The 17,458-nt window shown below is 36.1% G+C and overlaps 1 protein-coding gene across 4 annotated transcripts in view; it reads left to right on the top strand.

The window, feature by feature from the left end:
* SLC44A5 (solute carrier family 44 member 5) overlaps positions 1-17,458 on the top strand; it is a 312,300-nt gene that overhangs the window by 244,166 nt on the left and 50,676 nt on the right. For all 4 annotated transcript variants that reach the window (XM_074334959.2, XM_074334957.2, XM_074334958.2 and 1 more), the window contains exons 4-5: positions 3,330-3,414; positions 16,321-16,405. In XM_074334959.2, coding sequence (XP_074191060.2) covers positions 3,330-3,414; positions 16,321-16,405 — 170 coding nt within the window. The remainder of the gene's footprint in view (positions 1-3,329; positions 3,415-16,320; positions 16,406-17,458) is intronic.

The following is a 17,458-nucleotide window of genomic DNA, read 5'->3' as shown; positions in this document are numbered from 1 at the left end:
TTTCCCCGAAAATAAGACCTAGCCGGACCATCAGCTGTAATGCGTCTTTTGGAGCAAAAATTAATATAAGACCCAGTCTTATTTTAATATAAGACCCTGTCTTGTATAATATAGTATAATATAATATAATATAACATAACATAACATAACATAACATAACATAACATAACATAACATAATAAATATAATATAATATAATATAATATAATATAATATAATATAATATAATACCGGGTCAGAATAGAATACTGGGTCTTATATTAATTTTTGCTCCAAAAGACACATTAGAGCTGATAGTCCGGCTAGGTCTTATTTTTGGGGGAACACAGTAGGCCTGATGGAGAAGATAAAGAAAACTAAATGCCGTCAACTGAGGTGACTTGATTGAGGAGCCTTGCAGCTTTCAGTTCAAAGACTTGATGTTCCAGCTCAAACACAGGCCACCTGCAGTACAACTTCTGTGCCAGAGGCTGCATGGAGAGGGGTAGCCGCAGCTTAGTAAACACAGCCACCTGCCACAATCCAAAACTACAAAATCAAGATGAAAAATTCCTCCCTTGACACTTCTATCTTTGTCTCCCTCTCTTTTGTCCCCAGGCATAATATCCCTCCCAGTCAGACACTCGCTCTCTCCTGTTAAGTACAAAGTTCTTTTCAAATGACAGACTCCAAAAGTACCTGCCTCATCGCCTCTCCTACCATATGTGTCCACATACAGCTGATCCTCATGTAGCAGAAATCCTTGTTATTTTCCACTGTTAACAAGCTCATTCCTGATCTATTCTTTAGTGGGCACCGTCATCGCTACTATAGTCTAGTGGTTAAAGCACGGGCCTAGAGCAACACACCTAACTTCAAGCCCTGTTTATGCCACTTCAATCACTGTGTCATCTTGAGAAGTAAATAAAACTCTAAGCCGCAGTTATCTATAAAATTCAGGTGAAAATAATATCTACCTCATAGGGTTATTGTGAAATCCTGTTGTAGAGGTACTGTGAGACTCAAATGAGACCATGGATGTGATATCTTTAACATAGTACTTGACACATTGTAAGCAATTAATAATGGAAGTTCATTATTGTTCTCTTCCCTCAATCTATAACTCTTCCTTACTTCTGGCCCCCTGTCCAAATCCTAGTCCTTTTTCTCTCTTTCTCAGGTCCCAGCTCTTCTCTAAGCCTTCTACAAGCTGTATCCTCTCTTTTTCAGGTGTTTCTTGAGAATTCTGACAAACTATCAATGCTGGGAATGACTTCTAGCACAGGATACATACCTGTCAAGTCAAATTCTTTGATCAATTGATTGACGCTGAAATGAGGGAGGGGGAAACTGTAGCCAATACCGCTGATGCCCCACCCCTCTTTCCCTGAGTCCTGAGTTGGCTTGCCATGATAGCGGGCAGTTTGTCCATGCCCAGTGACAGGCGTGCTCTACATGGTTCCTCAGGAGATCCCCACAGGATGAGGCACTGCTGCCCACACAATGTCCTACTCATTAATATGCCCTTCATCGGCTTTGCTGCCTCACTTTCCTCACACCCCCTAAGCTTCCTGGAATCACTTCCCAAATTAACTACCTGTGTCAAAGTCGGTGCCTCAGTGTTTGGTTTTGATGAAACCCAGGTAAGACGGGACTTAACATGACCCAGTCCACACAGTATGCCAAGCACCATGTTAGGCACTGTACTGTCGTTATCTTCTTTCACATTCTCAGCATTCTTTTGAGGCTGGGTATTCTTATACCCATTTTATAGGAACAAATTAGAAAGCCAGTTGACTCAAAACAATTAAGTGACTTATTTAGAGTCATAAATACACGAAGTAGCAAACCCAGTAGTCCAAGTGCTTCTTTAGGGGTGCCCATTTCTGACTTAATAATTGTATGGAAAAGAAATAAAACATTTCAGGATAAAGTTAAAAGAAACCTATTACAGAAAATAGAGTCAGGTAAAATTAGATTTCTTTCTTAGGTTTAGCCAAAATGTGATAAAATAAGATATAAAACAGAATTTAATAAAATAGTATCTGGAGACATTGCACATTGAACGCTTAGATGTCATTTACATGCCATATTTGTAGTCCACTTTCTTTATTCTGGGAAATAAAAATGGGAAGATAAGGCAGTGGAGAGCTGCCCAAATGAGTCAGATTTTATAAGAAGGTATTAGAAGATGAAATAGATTTGGCCTCTATGACATTGGGGAAAGAACTAAACAAAGGGGACTTTTCTGGGTACTTAATAATAAAAGGAAAGGTTTTGGATGGATGAGAAAAATTATTGAGAAAAATTTCCCTGCCATATTAAAATTCTCATTTAAGATTGAATTTTTTTTATCTTCCCAAGTCACACTGGCCATGTGCATAAGGGTTATCGGATTATAACATGAACTGTCAAATCCAATAAATATGGGTGAGGAGATAGCTGGGTAAATGTTAAAGGAAGCAAAAGACAAAGAGGTACGTTTTCCATATAGAGAGGCTAGTATTAGGTGACCAATGCATTTCCTAGATTTTTAGGATCTCTAGTAATCAAATTAAAGAAGTTAGAAATTTCAGTTAGAATTAGAGAGTATTACCTAATTTAGTTAATGCATGTTACTTTCTGTGATTCTATAGTCTAGCCTCCAAGTCAAGTTTCTAATTCTTGGAAAATAATGGTGATGAACTTATGTGGGGTAGAGCCCAGCATCTTCAGAGAAAATAGAACTGAGTCTTCAGTTTTTATGAAGTTTAAGAATACTTGATATTTATAGTAAGCTTTGAGATTATCAGACAAAATGCACAGTAAATCTTTATTATGTATTGCTTCTGAAGTTGCTACTATTTGCCTTTTTTAATGTCACATGAAATCATAAAACACTAGTCAATTTGACTTGGGCATTATAGTTTCATTGTTTGACTGTTTTAAGGGTTTTCACTCATGTATAACCCAAAAGAATTACATCATACTATTTACTGTAAATTATTAGCTCTGCTATGAAGTCATTTAGTTTTGAGCCCTTGAAAAAAATGACTTCTAGCCAACCAAGCTTCTGTAGCGTGCCCTCTAATTCACATTTTAATCAATGTCATTTTCTAAGTGCATTACCTCATGTTTTGGCTTCAACCCAGATGAATCCTGAAAGAGTAAGAAAAATGTGCTCTCTCACTGATTCATCCATATTTTATTTTACTTTTCATTAAGAAATTACTCTTTGAAGAAAATCAATCATCTTCTGTGACTAAAGGCAGAGGTTCGTGTGTTGCAGTGGCTACATTCTAATTTCTCCAATCAAACTGCTTTTAGCCAGCTGTTGCTGATCTGCCTTTTGTCCTTTCTTTTCCCTGCAGCCTGGGTACATGGCGACCCCAGGAGAGTGGCTTACCCTACAGACAGCCAGGGCCACTTTTGTGGCCAGAAGGGCACCCCCAATGAGTGAGTATGGCCGCCTTTGCTTTGTCTGATTTTACTGTTTAAGCTATACCCTAGAAATCACTTTTACATTAATCTTACTAGACTACTTCACAAGGTTGAAATTCATAAGGGAAGACTTCCCTCCCCCACTTTCCTAGAAACAGTTTATAAGCAATTGGAAAGTTTTGTACTATATGACTTAAGACGTCATAATTGGGCAGCATTTTATTAGAATGCATGAAGACTCTGCTTAGTGAAAAAAATATAATTATAATGGATGAGTTGGACCAGTGATGTTATCAGAAGCTGTATTTTAAAATGCCTTATGAAAGGGGCTTTTGGAAGGCTGAGTTCTGATTGATTCACTGCTGAAAAGCTAGGCATTACAGGTGTTAAAGTTGTGTCTGCAACAGCGCCTACTGAGAAATCACTCCCCCTTTCCAAGTGAGGGGCACACCCAGAAAGTCTTCAGTGTGTGATAGGCTTTCCAAGGCAACTTGGCTGCTGCAGACAATGACTGAGTAGATGAAACAAACCAGGAAATGTCCCATCAACGTCCCTTATAATGTTAATCATAACAGAAGTTTTCATTTCTGAAAACAAGTGTTTTTTTTATTTTTATTTCTTTACCTTAAAACAAAACAAAACATAAATCTCACACTAAGAAAATTGTCCTCCTTTCTCACTAGTCCATTTCTTTTCTGTCAATATACGGGGTTGTTCATAGATCTTCTAGTTCTTCATAACCAGTTCAGTTTCTATAAAAGCTGGTAGTAAATGGGAGGGGGGGAGGAGGGAAGCCAACCACAGCCCCAATTACCACTAACAGCAACAGCAAACAAGGCTCAAAACACTTCTGTGTGTTGTCTGTGTTCACCACCCATAACTGTGGAACTCATTGTTCATGATCTACAGATAAAAAAAATAGATTCAGAAGGGAGTTACCCTAATTCATGGAGTAGAATTACTCTAGACAATCAAGAGAAACCAGGATTTGAGTGGGGGGAGCAAATCTTTAATCATGTCAGGTTGAGTTTATGGGGGACAAGTTGACTACTGCAAGAGGTCCTCGTTGCCTGCATAAGTGGACTGAATTTGGATCTACAGTGTAATTCTTATTTTAACTCCAGTAACTAAAATTCCTAGACATTGCCAACAAAACCTTTCCATTATGAAGGACAGAGAGCACCAGGTGGGAAAAATACAAATCTCTAAAATCGCTAGTTCTTTAAAATAGGCTATTTTTAAAAGGTCCCCTGTAACAATACGTTTTCCAGACCTAAGCCCATGATCCACTTATTGCCAACAAACATTGGATACCACAAATTTCAGTACATAAAGATTCGAAGACAAACCTAGCATAATCCAAACATGTTCATTAAAGTATTATTTATAATAACAATGTATTATAAGCTATACAGGTATCCAACAATATGTGGATGATAGTAAATTATGGCCCATCAATTTAAAGAAATATAATGGAACCATTAAAAATTATGTTTATATTTTCAAGAGTTGATTCTGTTGATTTTCCTTTATAGTTTCTGGATTTTGTGTCATGATTATATTTGCCTTCCTCCTCCTGAAAATAACATTCACCTATATTTCTCTAGTATTTTTATGGTTTTCATTTTTATATTTCTATTTCTAATCCATTTGGGATTTATTTGTGTGTATGGAATGAAGTAGGAACCAAACTTTCATTTTTTTTCCACTGGCAGAACCAATTATATCACAATAGTTTGTTAAATAATATGCTTTTTCCCACTCTGATTCCTGATACCACAATTATCATACCATAAATTTATATATTTGTTTCTGAGCCATCTATGCTAGTCTGATATATATTTTAAGCCTCCCAATTGTTTTAATTCTTATACTAAAAGTGTATTAATTTGAAATTTTAACAAGAAAATTACTTTAACGTATGCTTAAAATTTTTAATAATAAGTGAAAATCTTTATTAAAAATCAGATTTCAATCATTAAAATAGTGTGGAGCTATAATAGAACTAGGCAGAAAGAAACAAATCCAATTACAAATATAAATTTTGAACGTGATAAAGATGGGATTTCAAGTCACTAGCAAAAAGATAGGTTATTAAATAAATGGTATTGAATAAACTAAAATGCTATTCATAAATATAAAATAAAATTGGATATTTATCTCATACCTTACAACAAATGAATACTGAACCACTGAAGATTTTGTATATAAAATATAAAACCGAAAAAATAACAGAAGAAAATACAGGGGTATATTTACAGTTATGTGGTAAAGAAGCCTTTTCTAAATAAAACCAAAGCCAGAATACATAACAGAAATTTTAAAGTATATTACCACACAAAGTAAACCCACCTTAACCACTGAATGCAAAGTTAAAAGTGGCAATCTAGGAAAAAGAAATATTTTCAACATATATATCTGACAATAGCTTTATTATATGAACTGCTTTTACAAAATGAAAAAGAAAAAAATGACCATCCAATATAAAGTTGGGCAAAAGTCATAAACAGGAAATAGCAATATAATGGCCAATAAAAATAGAAAATACTGTTCAACCACAGTTTAAAAATGCAAATTAATAATTATCACTTTTGCTTATTAAGTTGTCAAATAAATTGAAAAGATTAAAATTTCCAGTGTTGACTAGAATGAGGAGAAAAAGCGTCTCATTTTCTAATGGTAGTAGTGAAATATGAAAATACCTAGTTTTAGCAAATATGTATATTCTTTTGATTCAGTAGTTTTCCTCCTAGAAAGTTATCAATGAAAATTTGCATTAAAATTTCTAGTATTATAGATACTATATAATAGTAATATTAAAATAGAAACAGCCTAAATGTCTATCAATAGGAGATTGATGAAATGAATAATGGTATATTCATATAATAAAAATATTATTTAATCATTAGAAATTATTGTGTAGGGATACATTTATTGTCATGTAAACATGCCCATGATATATTGCTTTTTTTTTTTTTTTGCCCATGATATATTGTTAATGCAAAAAATCAGGTTACTGAAATGTCCTGTATAGTGTAACTCTGTCTGGTGGACGTGTTGTGATGAGTGAATATCACATGTATAAAAACATCTATATATGCAAGAGGAAAAGTCTGAAAGGACATATACATAATTACAGTAATTATTTCTGGGTAATAGGATTATACTTTTATTCACATATATATAGAGCTGCTGTTATGTCTCAGTGTTCTAAAGGCTGAGGTTATAGTGCAAAAAAATGGACAAGCTACCTGCACTTATGAAGCTTACATTCAATAAGAGGGTGATTGTAATAAAGAACACTAATTAATAATAGTAAAACACATGAAAGTATAATCTCACTGTTAAACATTTGGAATACTCAAATGTTATAATGGTGGTGGGTAAATCACTTATAAATGTAGTCTGAAGGTTAAAGGACAAAATAGTAAAAGAAAATAGCTATAATAATTAGTTAATGATGCACAAGATAAAAAGATTAAATTGTGACATTAAAAGCATAAAATGGTGGAGGGAGATTAAAAATGTAGAGCTTTAGTATGTGTTCAGAGTTAAAAATACTAGCTTAAAATAGACTGTTAAAACTATAAGTTGTTTTATGTAAGCCTCATGGTAACCACAAAGCAAAAACTTATATATGCAATACATAAAAGAAAAAGGAATCTAGGCACACCAGTATAGAAAATCATCAAATCACAAAGGAAGAGAGCAAGAGGAGAACAAAATACCTGAAACCTATATAATTTTACTAACCAATATCACCCCAATAAATTTAATTTAAAAAAAGAGAATTACAAAATAGTCAACAAACTGGTAATAGTAAGTTCATGCCTATCAATAATTACTTTCATGTAAATGGACTAAATCCTCCAATCAAAAGACGTGGAGTGGCTGAATGAATAAGAGAGAGAGAAAGAGAGAGAGAGAGAAAGAGAGGAAGGAAGGAAGGAAGGAAGGAAGGAAGGAAGGAAGGAAGGAAGGAAGGAAGGAAGGAAGGAAGGAAGGAAGGAAGGAAGGGGGAAGGAAGGAAGAAGAAAGAAAAAGAAAGAAAGAAAATGAAAAACACCCAACTATATGCTGACTACAAGAGACTCACTTCAGCTTTAAGGACACACACAGACTGAATGTGAAAGTGTGGAAAAAGGTATGTGATGCAAATGAAAACTGAAAGAAAGCAGGGGTAGCTATATTTTTTCAGAAAAAATAGACTTTAAGCCAAAGAGTATAACAAGAGATAAAACAGTCATTATATAATGATAAAGGGGTCAGTCCAACAAAAGGATATATAATTTGTAAATATTTATGGACGTCAAATAGGAGCACCTAAATATATAAAGCAAATGTTAACAAATCTTTGGGTAGAAATAGACAGCAATGCAATAATAGTACAGGAATTTAAAACCCCACTTTCAACAATGGATAGATCATCCAGACAGAAACTCAATAGGGAAACATTGAAATTAACACGTTAGAAGAGATTAATTTAACAGACTTTTACAGAACATTCCACCCAATAGCAGCAGAATACACATTCTTCTCAAGCACATATAGAATATTCTCCAGGCTAGATTATATGTTAGGCCACAAAACAAACCTTAATAAATTTAAGAAGATTGAAATTATATCAAGCATCATTTCTGACTACAATGGTATGAAACTAGAAATCAATTACAAGAAAACTGGAAAATTTATCAATATGTGGAGATTTAAAAGTCACATAATTTCAAATAGTAATAAATGCTATGAAAGAAAACACAAAACAGTTGGCCTAATAGAGAATGACTGTGTGCAATGAGTTGCCTCATGGTTGTAGCAAGCAGTGGAGGGCTCTCATGAAGAGCTGACTTTTAAACCAAAATATGAAGACTAGGAAGAATCCAGCCTTTCAAAAACCCTGGGAAGAGCTTTTAAACCAGAAATAGTAAGAGCAAAAGTCCTGAGTTAGGAGTGAGCGTATGATACTTCATGAAGAGAAAGAAGCCCAGAAGATTGGAATACATCAAGCAAGGAGGAAACCAGTGGGTCAAAGAAGAAATCAAAAGGGAAATCAAAGGGTATCTTGAAACATGAAAATGGAATTATACTAAAACTTAATGGAATACAGCAAAAAAGTCCTAAGGAAAGTTCATAGCAATAACTGCCTATCTCAAGAAACAAGAAATATCTCAAATAAACAAACTAGCTTTATACCGCAAGGAACTGGAAAAAGAACAAACTAAGCCTGAAGTTAGTAGAAGGAAGGCGATAACAAAGATTAGAGTGGAAATAAATGAAATAGAGACCAAAAGATAATAGAAAAGATCACTGATAATAGAAAAGATCACTGAATAGAAAAGATCAATGAAATAGAGACCAAAAGATAATAGAAAAGATCACTGAAAAGATAAATGAAATAGAGACCAAAAGATAATAGAAAGAGCGGGATTTTTGGAAAGATAAACAAAATAGACAAACCTTTAGCTAGACTTACCAAAAGAGAGAGAGAGTAGAGACATGAAAGCCCTATCACAGAAATACAAAGGATCATAAGAGACTACTATGAACAATTATATGCCAACAAAATGGGCAACCTAAAAGAAATGGATACATTTCTAGAAATATACAACCTACCAAGACTAAATCATCAATAAATAAAAAATCTGAACAAATTGATTGCTAGTAAGGAGATTGAATCAGTAATTAAAACCTCCCAACAAAAGACCAGATTCAGATGACTTCACTGGTGAATTCTACTAAACATTTAAAGAATTAATACCAATCCTTCTCACTCTTCCAAAAACTAGAGCAGTAGGGAACATTCATTTTACAAGATCAGCATTACCCTGATACCAAAGCCAGACAAGGGCACTACAAGATTACTGCAGGCCAATATCCTTGATGAACATAAATGTGAAAATCTTCAACAAACTTTTACCAAACCAAGTTCAGTAATATATTAAAATGATTATCTGCCATGATTAAGTGGGATTCATCCCAGGGATACAAGGCTAGTTCAACATCCACAAATCAATGAATGTGATACACCACATTAACAAAACGAAGGATAAAAATCAGATTAGCATCTCAATAGATGCCGAAAAATTACGCGAAAAATTTCAACATCCATTTATGATAAAAACTCTCGATAAACTGAGCATAGAGGGAATGTATCTCAACATGATAAAGGCTTTCTCTAATAAGCCCACAGCTAGCATTGGACTCAACAACGAAAAGCTTAGCCTCTAAATCAGAATAAGACAAGGATGCTCATTCTTGTCTCTTTTGCTCAACACGGTACAGGAAGTCCTAGCCAGAGAAATTAGGTAGGAAAAAGAAAAGGATTCAAATTGTAAGGGAAGAAGAAAAACTGTCTCTATTTTCAGATCAACTGATATTATATATAGAACACCCTAAAGAATCCACCAAAATCTTCTTAGAACTAATACACTTAGTAAAGTTTTGGGATGTAAAATCAATATGCAAATTTCAGTTGTATTTCTATAGACTAATAACAAACTATCAGAAAGAAAAATTAAGAAAATAATCTCATTTACAATTGCATCCAAAAAAATAAATAGGGATAATAACCAAGGAGGTGAAAGATCTGTGCACTGAAAACTATAAAACATGGATGAAAGAAATTGAAGAAGACATAAATAAATGGAAAGAATTCCATGCTCATGGGTTGGAAGAATTAATACTGTTAAAAATGTCCGTACCATCCAAAGCAATCTACAGGTTCAACGTAACCCCCATCAAAATACCGCTTTTTATAGAAAACAAAACAAAACAATCCTAAGAGAGCCATAAAAACCCTAAATGGCCAAAGCAATCTTAAGGAGGAAGAACAAAATTGAAGGCATCACATTTCATGATTTTAAATTACATTACAAAGCTATAATAATCAAAACAGTATGGTATTGGAATAAAAACAGGCACATAGATCAATGGAACAGAATAGGGAACCCAGAAATAAACCCATGCATGCAAGTTTAATTAATTTTCAACAAAGGAGCCAAGAATATACAATGGGGAAAGGATAGTCTCTTCATCAAATAATGCTGGAAGACTGGATATCCACATGCAAAAGAATGAAATTGGGCCCTAATTTTGTACCATACACAAAAATCAAAGCCACAGTAAGATGTCACCTCACACCTGTTAGAATAGCTGTCACCAAAAAGACGAGATAAGTGTCTTCAAAGTTGTAGAAAGAAGGGAACTCCTGTGCACTGTTGATGGGAATGTAAATTGGTGCAGCCACTATGGAAAAGATATGGAGGTTCCTATAAAAATTAAAAATAGATCTAACATGACTCGGTAATTCCACTTCTGGGTTTATATCCGAAGGAATTGAAATTGCTATCTTGAAGAGATATCCACACTTCCATGTTCATTGCACCGTTATTTACAGTAGTCAAGACATGGGAACATCCTAAGTGTCTATCGACAGATGAATGGATAAAGAAAATGTTATATATATATGTATGTAATAGCATGTTATTTAGCCATAAAAAGTACGGAAATCGTTCCATTTGTGACAACATGGATAGAGCTTGTTGACATTATGCCAAGTGAAATAAGTCAGATAGAGAAAGACAAATACTGTATTATCTCACTCGTGTATGATCTGAAAAAAACTGAACTCATAGAAACAGAACAGATTGGTGATTGCCAATCTGTTGTGAGGCATTGTGGTAAATAGATTTAAGTGGTCAACAGGTAAGATCTTTTGGTTATAAGTTCTGAAGCAGTAATATACAGCATGGTGATTATAGTTAACACGGCATTGTATATTTGAAATTTGCTAGGAGAGTAGATCTTAAAAGTTCTCATCACAGTAAAAAATTATAACTGTGAATTGATGGATGTTAACTAAACTTATTGTGGTAATCATTTTGCAAAATATACATATATCAAATCATTACATTGTACCTCTCAAGCTAATACAATGTTATATGTCAATTGTTCTCAATAAAACTTGAAAAATTAAATTAGGAACTAGACAATAAACAAATCATGGATTTCAATCTAGTTTTGCAGTGCAGTGTGCTTCTTTAAGAATAAAGTGTAATACTGGCAATCCTTCCTGAAGCATTATACTTACTTCCTGCTGCTGTGTTTTCCCGAAAATAAGACCTAACCAAAAAATAAGCCCTAGCATGATTTTTCAGGATGACATCCCCTGACGATAAGCCCTAATGCATCTTTTGGAGCAAAAATTAATATAAGACCCAGTCTTATTTTCGGGGAAACATGGTATCTCTTTTTCCCTGAGTACTTTCTGGCACAAGACTCTGATTTATTGTCTTGGGTACTTAATCACCACCTGAATTATCCTGATTATTAATTTAACTTGTTTATCTCCTCCTACTACAGCCAACATTCTTTGAAATCAGGGAACTTTCTCTGCCTCTTTTACTGTTTGTATCCTCAGCCTGTAAAACATTGCCATTGTAACAGGTACTCATTTAATTCATTGTTGAATGAGAATAAAAGGGTAGCACAGGTGAGAGACTGACTTGCTCCCAAGATGGAGATCAGTGTAAACATCTTACCAGATTCTCATAACAACACTGCTAAATGGGTATCATTATTATTACTTTCATTTAGAAAATTAGGAAACTGAAATTCTGAAAGATTAAAGTACTTGTTCAGGTACAACTGACTACTATAATAAATGGCACAAGTAGAATGTTATAGCCCCAAATCCTGTGCCCTGGAGGCTGCACATTGAATGAAGTTGAAGTGAAATTGGTTTTCCATGTTACATGTTTAATCCAGTCCTAAAAATCTTGAACATAAACTGGTAAAATGTATCATTAAATTAAAAAAAAAAGAAACGACACAAATAAAAGTGTGTGTGTGTGTGTTTCTATTCCAAAATGAAATGCATTTTGTGAGGATGTATAAGCAATTTAGTCATCCCAAACAATTTAGTCCAGAAAATATTTGTGAGACTGTAACAATTAGCGTATTATACTTCTTAGTGCCATGATATACTTAAAGTAACCCTTTGATTCTCAACTCTCAAAGGCATTCCTTATAACGGAGCTTAAATTCCATGTTTAGAGATGTTTGGGATGTAGAAATTGGCCATTCTCTGCTTTGTTTGTCCATGCCTAGCCAAAAGGATGCTAGGAGAAACATCAGGACTTTTCTAAAATGTCACAACAGATCAAACAGGGCCCTCCGGGGGAAATGGAGCACTTTGTTGATGTGCAACTTTTTCTGCCTTTTGAGTTTCAGGGAAGTTATTCATGTTACTTGGGTGTACAGTCTTATTCTTTGGGATTTCCACTAAAAAGCAAGAACTCGATTGATTTTGATGCCACCTTCTGGTTACTACGAAAACTTCAGCTTGTAAAGGTTGCGTTAAAACAGCTTTGAACATTGTCTGATGCAACACATTTACCAAACTGAAATACCTAGATCCACAGTATGAGCTCTTCAGACAGGGAAACAGGAAAGATTAAGAGGACGAAGCTCTTCCATTTAAGTTTTGCATCAATTTGGCATCTGAGTGAAGCAACATTTCCATTCTTACTAAAGAAAAAACCAGGTGTCTTGTGTGAATTTGCTATACTGCTGTTAGGAGGTCAGTTTTCCAGTGAGGCCTCTGTCCTGTGTGGGGTGATGGTGGGGGAGGAGAGGGGAGCGCCATGCCGGCTGTCAGATTTCACTGCAGCATGAACTGGTGGGAAGCTGGGTGTCTGGCATGGGCTTTCAAAGTGCCACAATATGAAGGGTTGTAGGCTGGGTTGCCAAATGCCACAAAAGCCCTTGTTGTATCCCCAGAAGCTTCATTCACTAAAAGAGGCCTCTGTTTTTGCCTGTTTTTCCTGGATGCTAGAATTTTAAGTGTACGGGTATGGGAGAAGTACAGAGGTGCTGATTTGCACTATAGACCTGTTTGTAAACTTCTGTTAATCTCATTTTCAGCCACATCTCCCACTCTCAACCCTGAGCCCAATATGTCTCATGAATTCTCACAGGCAAATCGTATCCTACCCTTTTTGTAGCCCTTGTAGTGTGTTTATCACTCAACACACTCTCATATGGTTTCTGTCTTCCAGAAATTGTTGAACTCTCTTGTGTAATTGTGAGCAGATCCCATCCTCCACATCCTTAGCTTGAATGATGAGGTTTATTCCTTTTTGTACTTTCATTCTTTTATTTCCATGAGTCTCAGGAAAGAAGAAAAATGGGCTTAAGTGCATGGTGTACCATCTTAAACTAATAGTTTGCAGTTGCTTCTATTTTGGTGTTTCCTGAGGGAAATATAATTCAAGTTAAATAAGGAGTTACTTCCTCGGTCACGCCCACAAACTTGCTTAGTTGCAACCATCACCATCTCCTTTGAACCCAAGGAATCTGACATCCACTGAGGCTTAAGGATATTACTCAGACTGTAATAGCATGACTATAGATTAGTGCTGAAAAACTAAGGATTTTAAGGATTCTAAAATTTTGAGCGACCTATTCTGGAATTTGTCTCATTCATTCCACAACATTTGATAACTACCTAGAATGGGCCAAGTAGTAGGCTAACTGTTGGCAAGGTAGGGATATAAAGATGAATAAGGTATAAACCTTACCCTTGAGGATAGCATAATCTGGTGAATAACTTGAGTTTATGTAGCATTTTGCAGGTTATAAATCAATTTTACCTACGGGGACTCCTGACACTGATTTACCATTCACAGCTTTAACTACTCCTAAGAGGCTCCAATGATCCATGACATGCATTGATTTATTCATTTGCTTAGGTACAAATTTGAATCACATGCATCATAAGACTGTGTGGATAATACAGCTGCTTGGGTGGTGAAAGAGCCAGGCTGAGTCTTGTGGAATCATGAAGTAGCCTTGTGTGTATTATGTATGAATTTATAACCAGATCTTGAGCCATCTGAATTCGATGGGATTACAAACATGAAATGGGTTTATTTTTTCCCTATCATTGACTTTATTGATATTTCTTCAAATATCTCTTCTCACTTTGGCATCACAGGTAGACTTCCATATGCTTTCTGTTATTAAAGATGTTCAGTGCAGTCCGATCTGAAATTCGAATCCCATTTCTTCTAATCCCCTAGCTCAGGTTTGAACTCTGGGAGGAAACTTAGAGTGGAAGAGAGAGCCTGGTCTGTTTCCCTTCTTTTCCCTCACGTCTGGTTCCAGCCCTTCCCTTGTGTTGTGGGAGATGGAAGGAGAAGGAGTGTGTCACTTTCCTCGTCATTTCCCTACATCCATATGGTTGTTGCTACTGCAGCTAAGACATAACTAAACTAGCCATCAGCACCCTCTTTGGGGTCAGCACCAAAGCCTGGTTCTCTCATGGTGTACAAGTGGAAATTCTCTGGGAAGTCCTCACTTACAGTTCTTTGATTTGAGAAATCAGCTTTGGTTTGCCCTCCTCTCAACCCCGTCAGCTTCATCTCCAGTGATTCACCTCCAGTTTCTCGTTGTCCTATGAGGTACCACCAGGGAAATTCAACCCCATTTACTTGACTCTACATCCTTCCATAACAGGCACTGCCCTCTTTCTATCTCATTGGCTTTTTTCAATTCTCAGTGGTCTTTGGGTCTCATTCCTCCCCACTAAAATGGGCACAGAGGGCTAACTAGTCAGTCTGCCACATAAGAGATGTCCAGTTGGAAAATGGAATACTGGTCTGCCCTTCCTATAGGTACCCTCAGTCTCTACGAGAAATTCTCTCAGAGCCCTCTATGATTTGGAATTGGGAACAATCACCCTTTCGATGAGGATGAGGTAGAAAATGCTCTTAATTGTGATTATTGTATTTTGTCATCTCCAATGTTTCCAATCCACCTCCTTCCCTGCCACCTTTTGCTTACGTAGACAGGGGCAGGATGAGGGTAGAAGTGATGCAAGGATCAAGCCCACATTTTTTGTGGAGAGCTTTCTTTATCCCTAGATTTGGATCCTACTTGGTGATTCTGAATCATATTCAACAGCCTATTATACATTTTATGTTAGGTATGTAGTCTCATTAATTAATTGAGGACTTGACAAGGTGCTGGGAATATTCTTCTCAAATGTTTAGGGCTTCTCTCAAGGTGTGATTTATAGACGGCCTGTATCTGAATCTACTGGGGCGTGTAGGAGAAAACTCTGAATTCCTGGGCCCCATAGGGATTTGGGCTCTCAACGGTTGAGAAGGAATCAGGAATCACGATTTTCAACAAATGCTCCAAATTTTACTGATGCATAGTAAAGTTGGACAAGCACTTACCTTGAGTCCACTACACATTATTTTATGTCTTCCCCACACCTCTCTGAAGTAGGTAGGGCTGGTCTTATTCCATTCTACTGCGGAGGAAATTGAGATTCAAAAGACAACCATGGCTTGCCAAGTGCAGAATGATACTTCACTCGTGCTAGTGACAATGTTATCAACCTGTCCCATTACTATGCCACTGACCATAATTTTGAACAGAGAGGAAATGCCACTCTATTTATCTTTTCTCAGACTACCAACCATTCAAATATAATAAATTTGTTTCTGCATATAATGTTACAGCTATTTTTCCAAAATTAAAATCAAATTATATCTTAATACTCTTTAGTAACATGCCTCCTAGAATTAATATATTGGGAATTTCTCCATCCCTTAAACATTTTCTTCGACATTATTTTCAATGGCAATGTAATCTTCCGTTTCATAGATGTAGAATTTTTTACTTAACCAATCCCCTATTGATGGACAATTTGATTATTTCAACTTTTTACTATTACCAAAAGGTACTTTAAAAGTTAGGCAGCTAAAAATGGAGTTGGGGACTCTATTGCAGCTACCTAGAGAAAATAAAGCCATTTTTTAAAGGTCGTAATATATTAAAAGTGTACAGGGTCTGAAAGGATATGTAGCATTTTCACAGTCACAAAAAGATTATTTTGTGTTGTTTTCTTAACAGGAACAAGAGCATTTTGTTTTATTTTAACCTCTTCAGCTGTACTAGTCCCTCTGTGATGGTAAACCTACAGTGCCCTACTACCCAGGTAAGGCAAAAATAAAAAATAAAAAAACGTCGTTCTGGTGTTGTTAGCAATTTCGAACATTCTTGGATGAAAGTCAGAAATTCTATTTGCATTCTGTGTGTGTGTGTGTGTGTGTGTGTGTGTGTGTGTGTATGTATGTGTTTAATGATGAATTTACGGAAGGGGAGAAGACATGAGTATGAGCTCATATTTGTTCATATACAATCAAAATGAAGCAGGAATCAATCATTTTAGCATCACTGAAGCACCTCAGTGATTGTCTTGTCCAACTACCTATTTTTATAAATGACCAAACTACACCCCAGAGAAGTAGAGGTTTTTTTTCTCCAAATCAGTATTATAAAGTGTAACAGTAGCTGCTGTGACTAATCAACCTGTTTTTCAGTGACTTCTTTTAGGCCATCTAACAGTATAAGAAGGTGTTGTGGTCAGTGGATTACTCTCCTCCAGGCTCCTTTCCTCTGGTGGCTCTGCCACCCCTTAAGTCCTTATTATCTGCATCCAACCGCAGGAGGAAACACAGAGGCTGAATAAGGCACCCTTGCTCTTAGGAGCCTTGGATCAGAAGTATCGCACATCGCATTGCTGCTCGTATGCCATAGACACGTTAGTTTTATTTGTTCACATCTAGATGCAAGAAGAAAAGAATCAAGCAAGGTAGTTGTGGGCTGAACAGCCTCTTTTGTGCTGTGGAACCAATGGAACGAGAGGCACAAACTTCAGTGAGCATTTAGTTGTCTTCCATAGTCTAACCCTCTGTCCTCCAGAACCTCCATTTTCCCACGGGAGACAATCCAGAGGCACATGTAGTACTGTCTTTAACCCAAGTCCAGGATCTCTGGGTGATGCATACAGTCTCTCCATCAGGTCTTGATGCACAATGGGCAAGGACGCTAGGAAATTTAGCATACAAACCCATTCAAAAAGGGAGGGGGAGCAATACATAGTGGTCTCTTGTACGCGGCACTGGAGAAGAGTCCTTTATTCGATATGGATTGTGTTTTCGGAGAGGAACTCCCTTATCCATTGCATCCTATGGTCGATGTCAACCAC

Source organism: Rhinolophus sinicus, chromosome 14 (assembly GCF_057876585.1).
Source record: "Rhinolophus sinicus isolate RSI-liver-muscle chromosome 14, RSI-T2T, whole genome shotgun sequence".
In the NCBI taxonomy this organism is placed as follows: domain Eukaryota; kingdom Metazoa; phylum Chordata; class Mammalia; order Chiroptera; family Rhinolophidae; genus Rhinolophus; species Rhinolophus sinicus.
The sequence above is the reverse complement of the archived record's forward strand: the minus strand, read 5'-3'. Positions and strand labels throughout refer to the sequence as shown.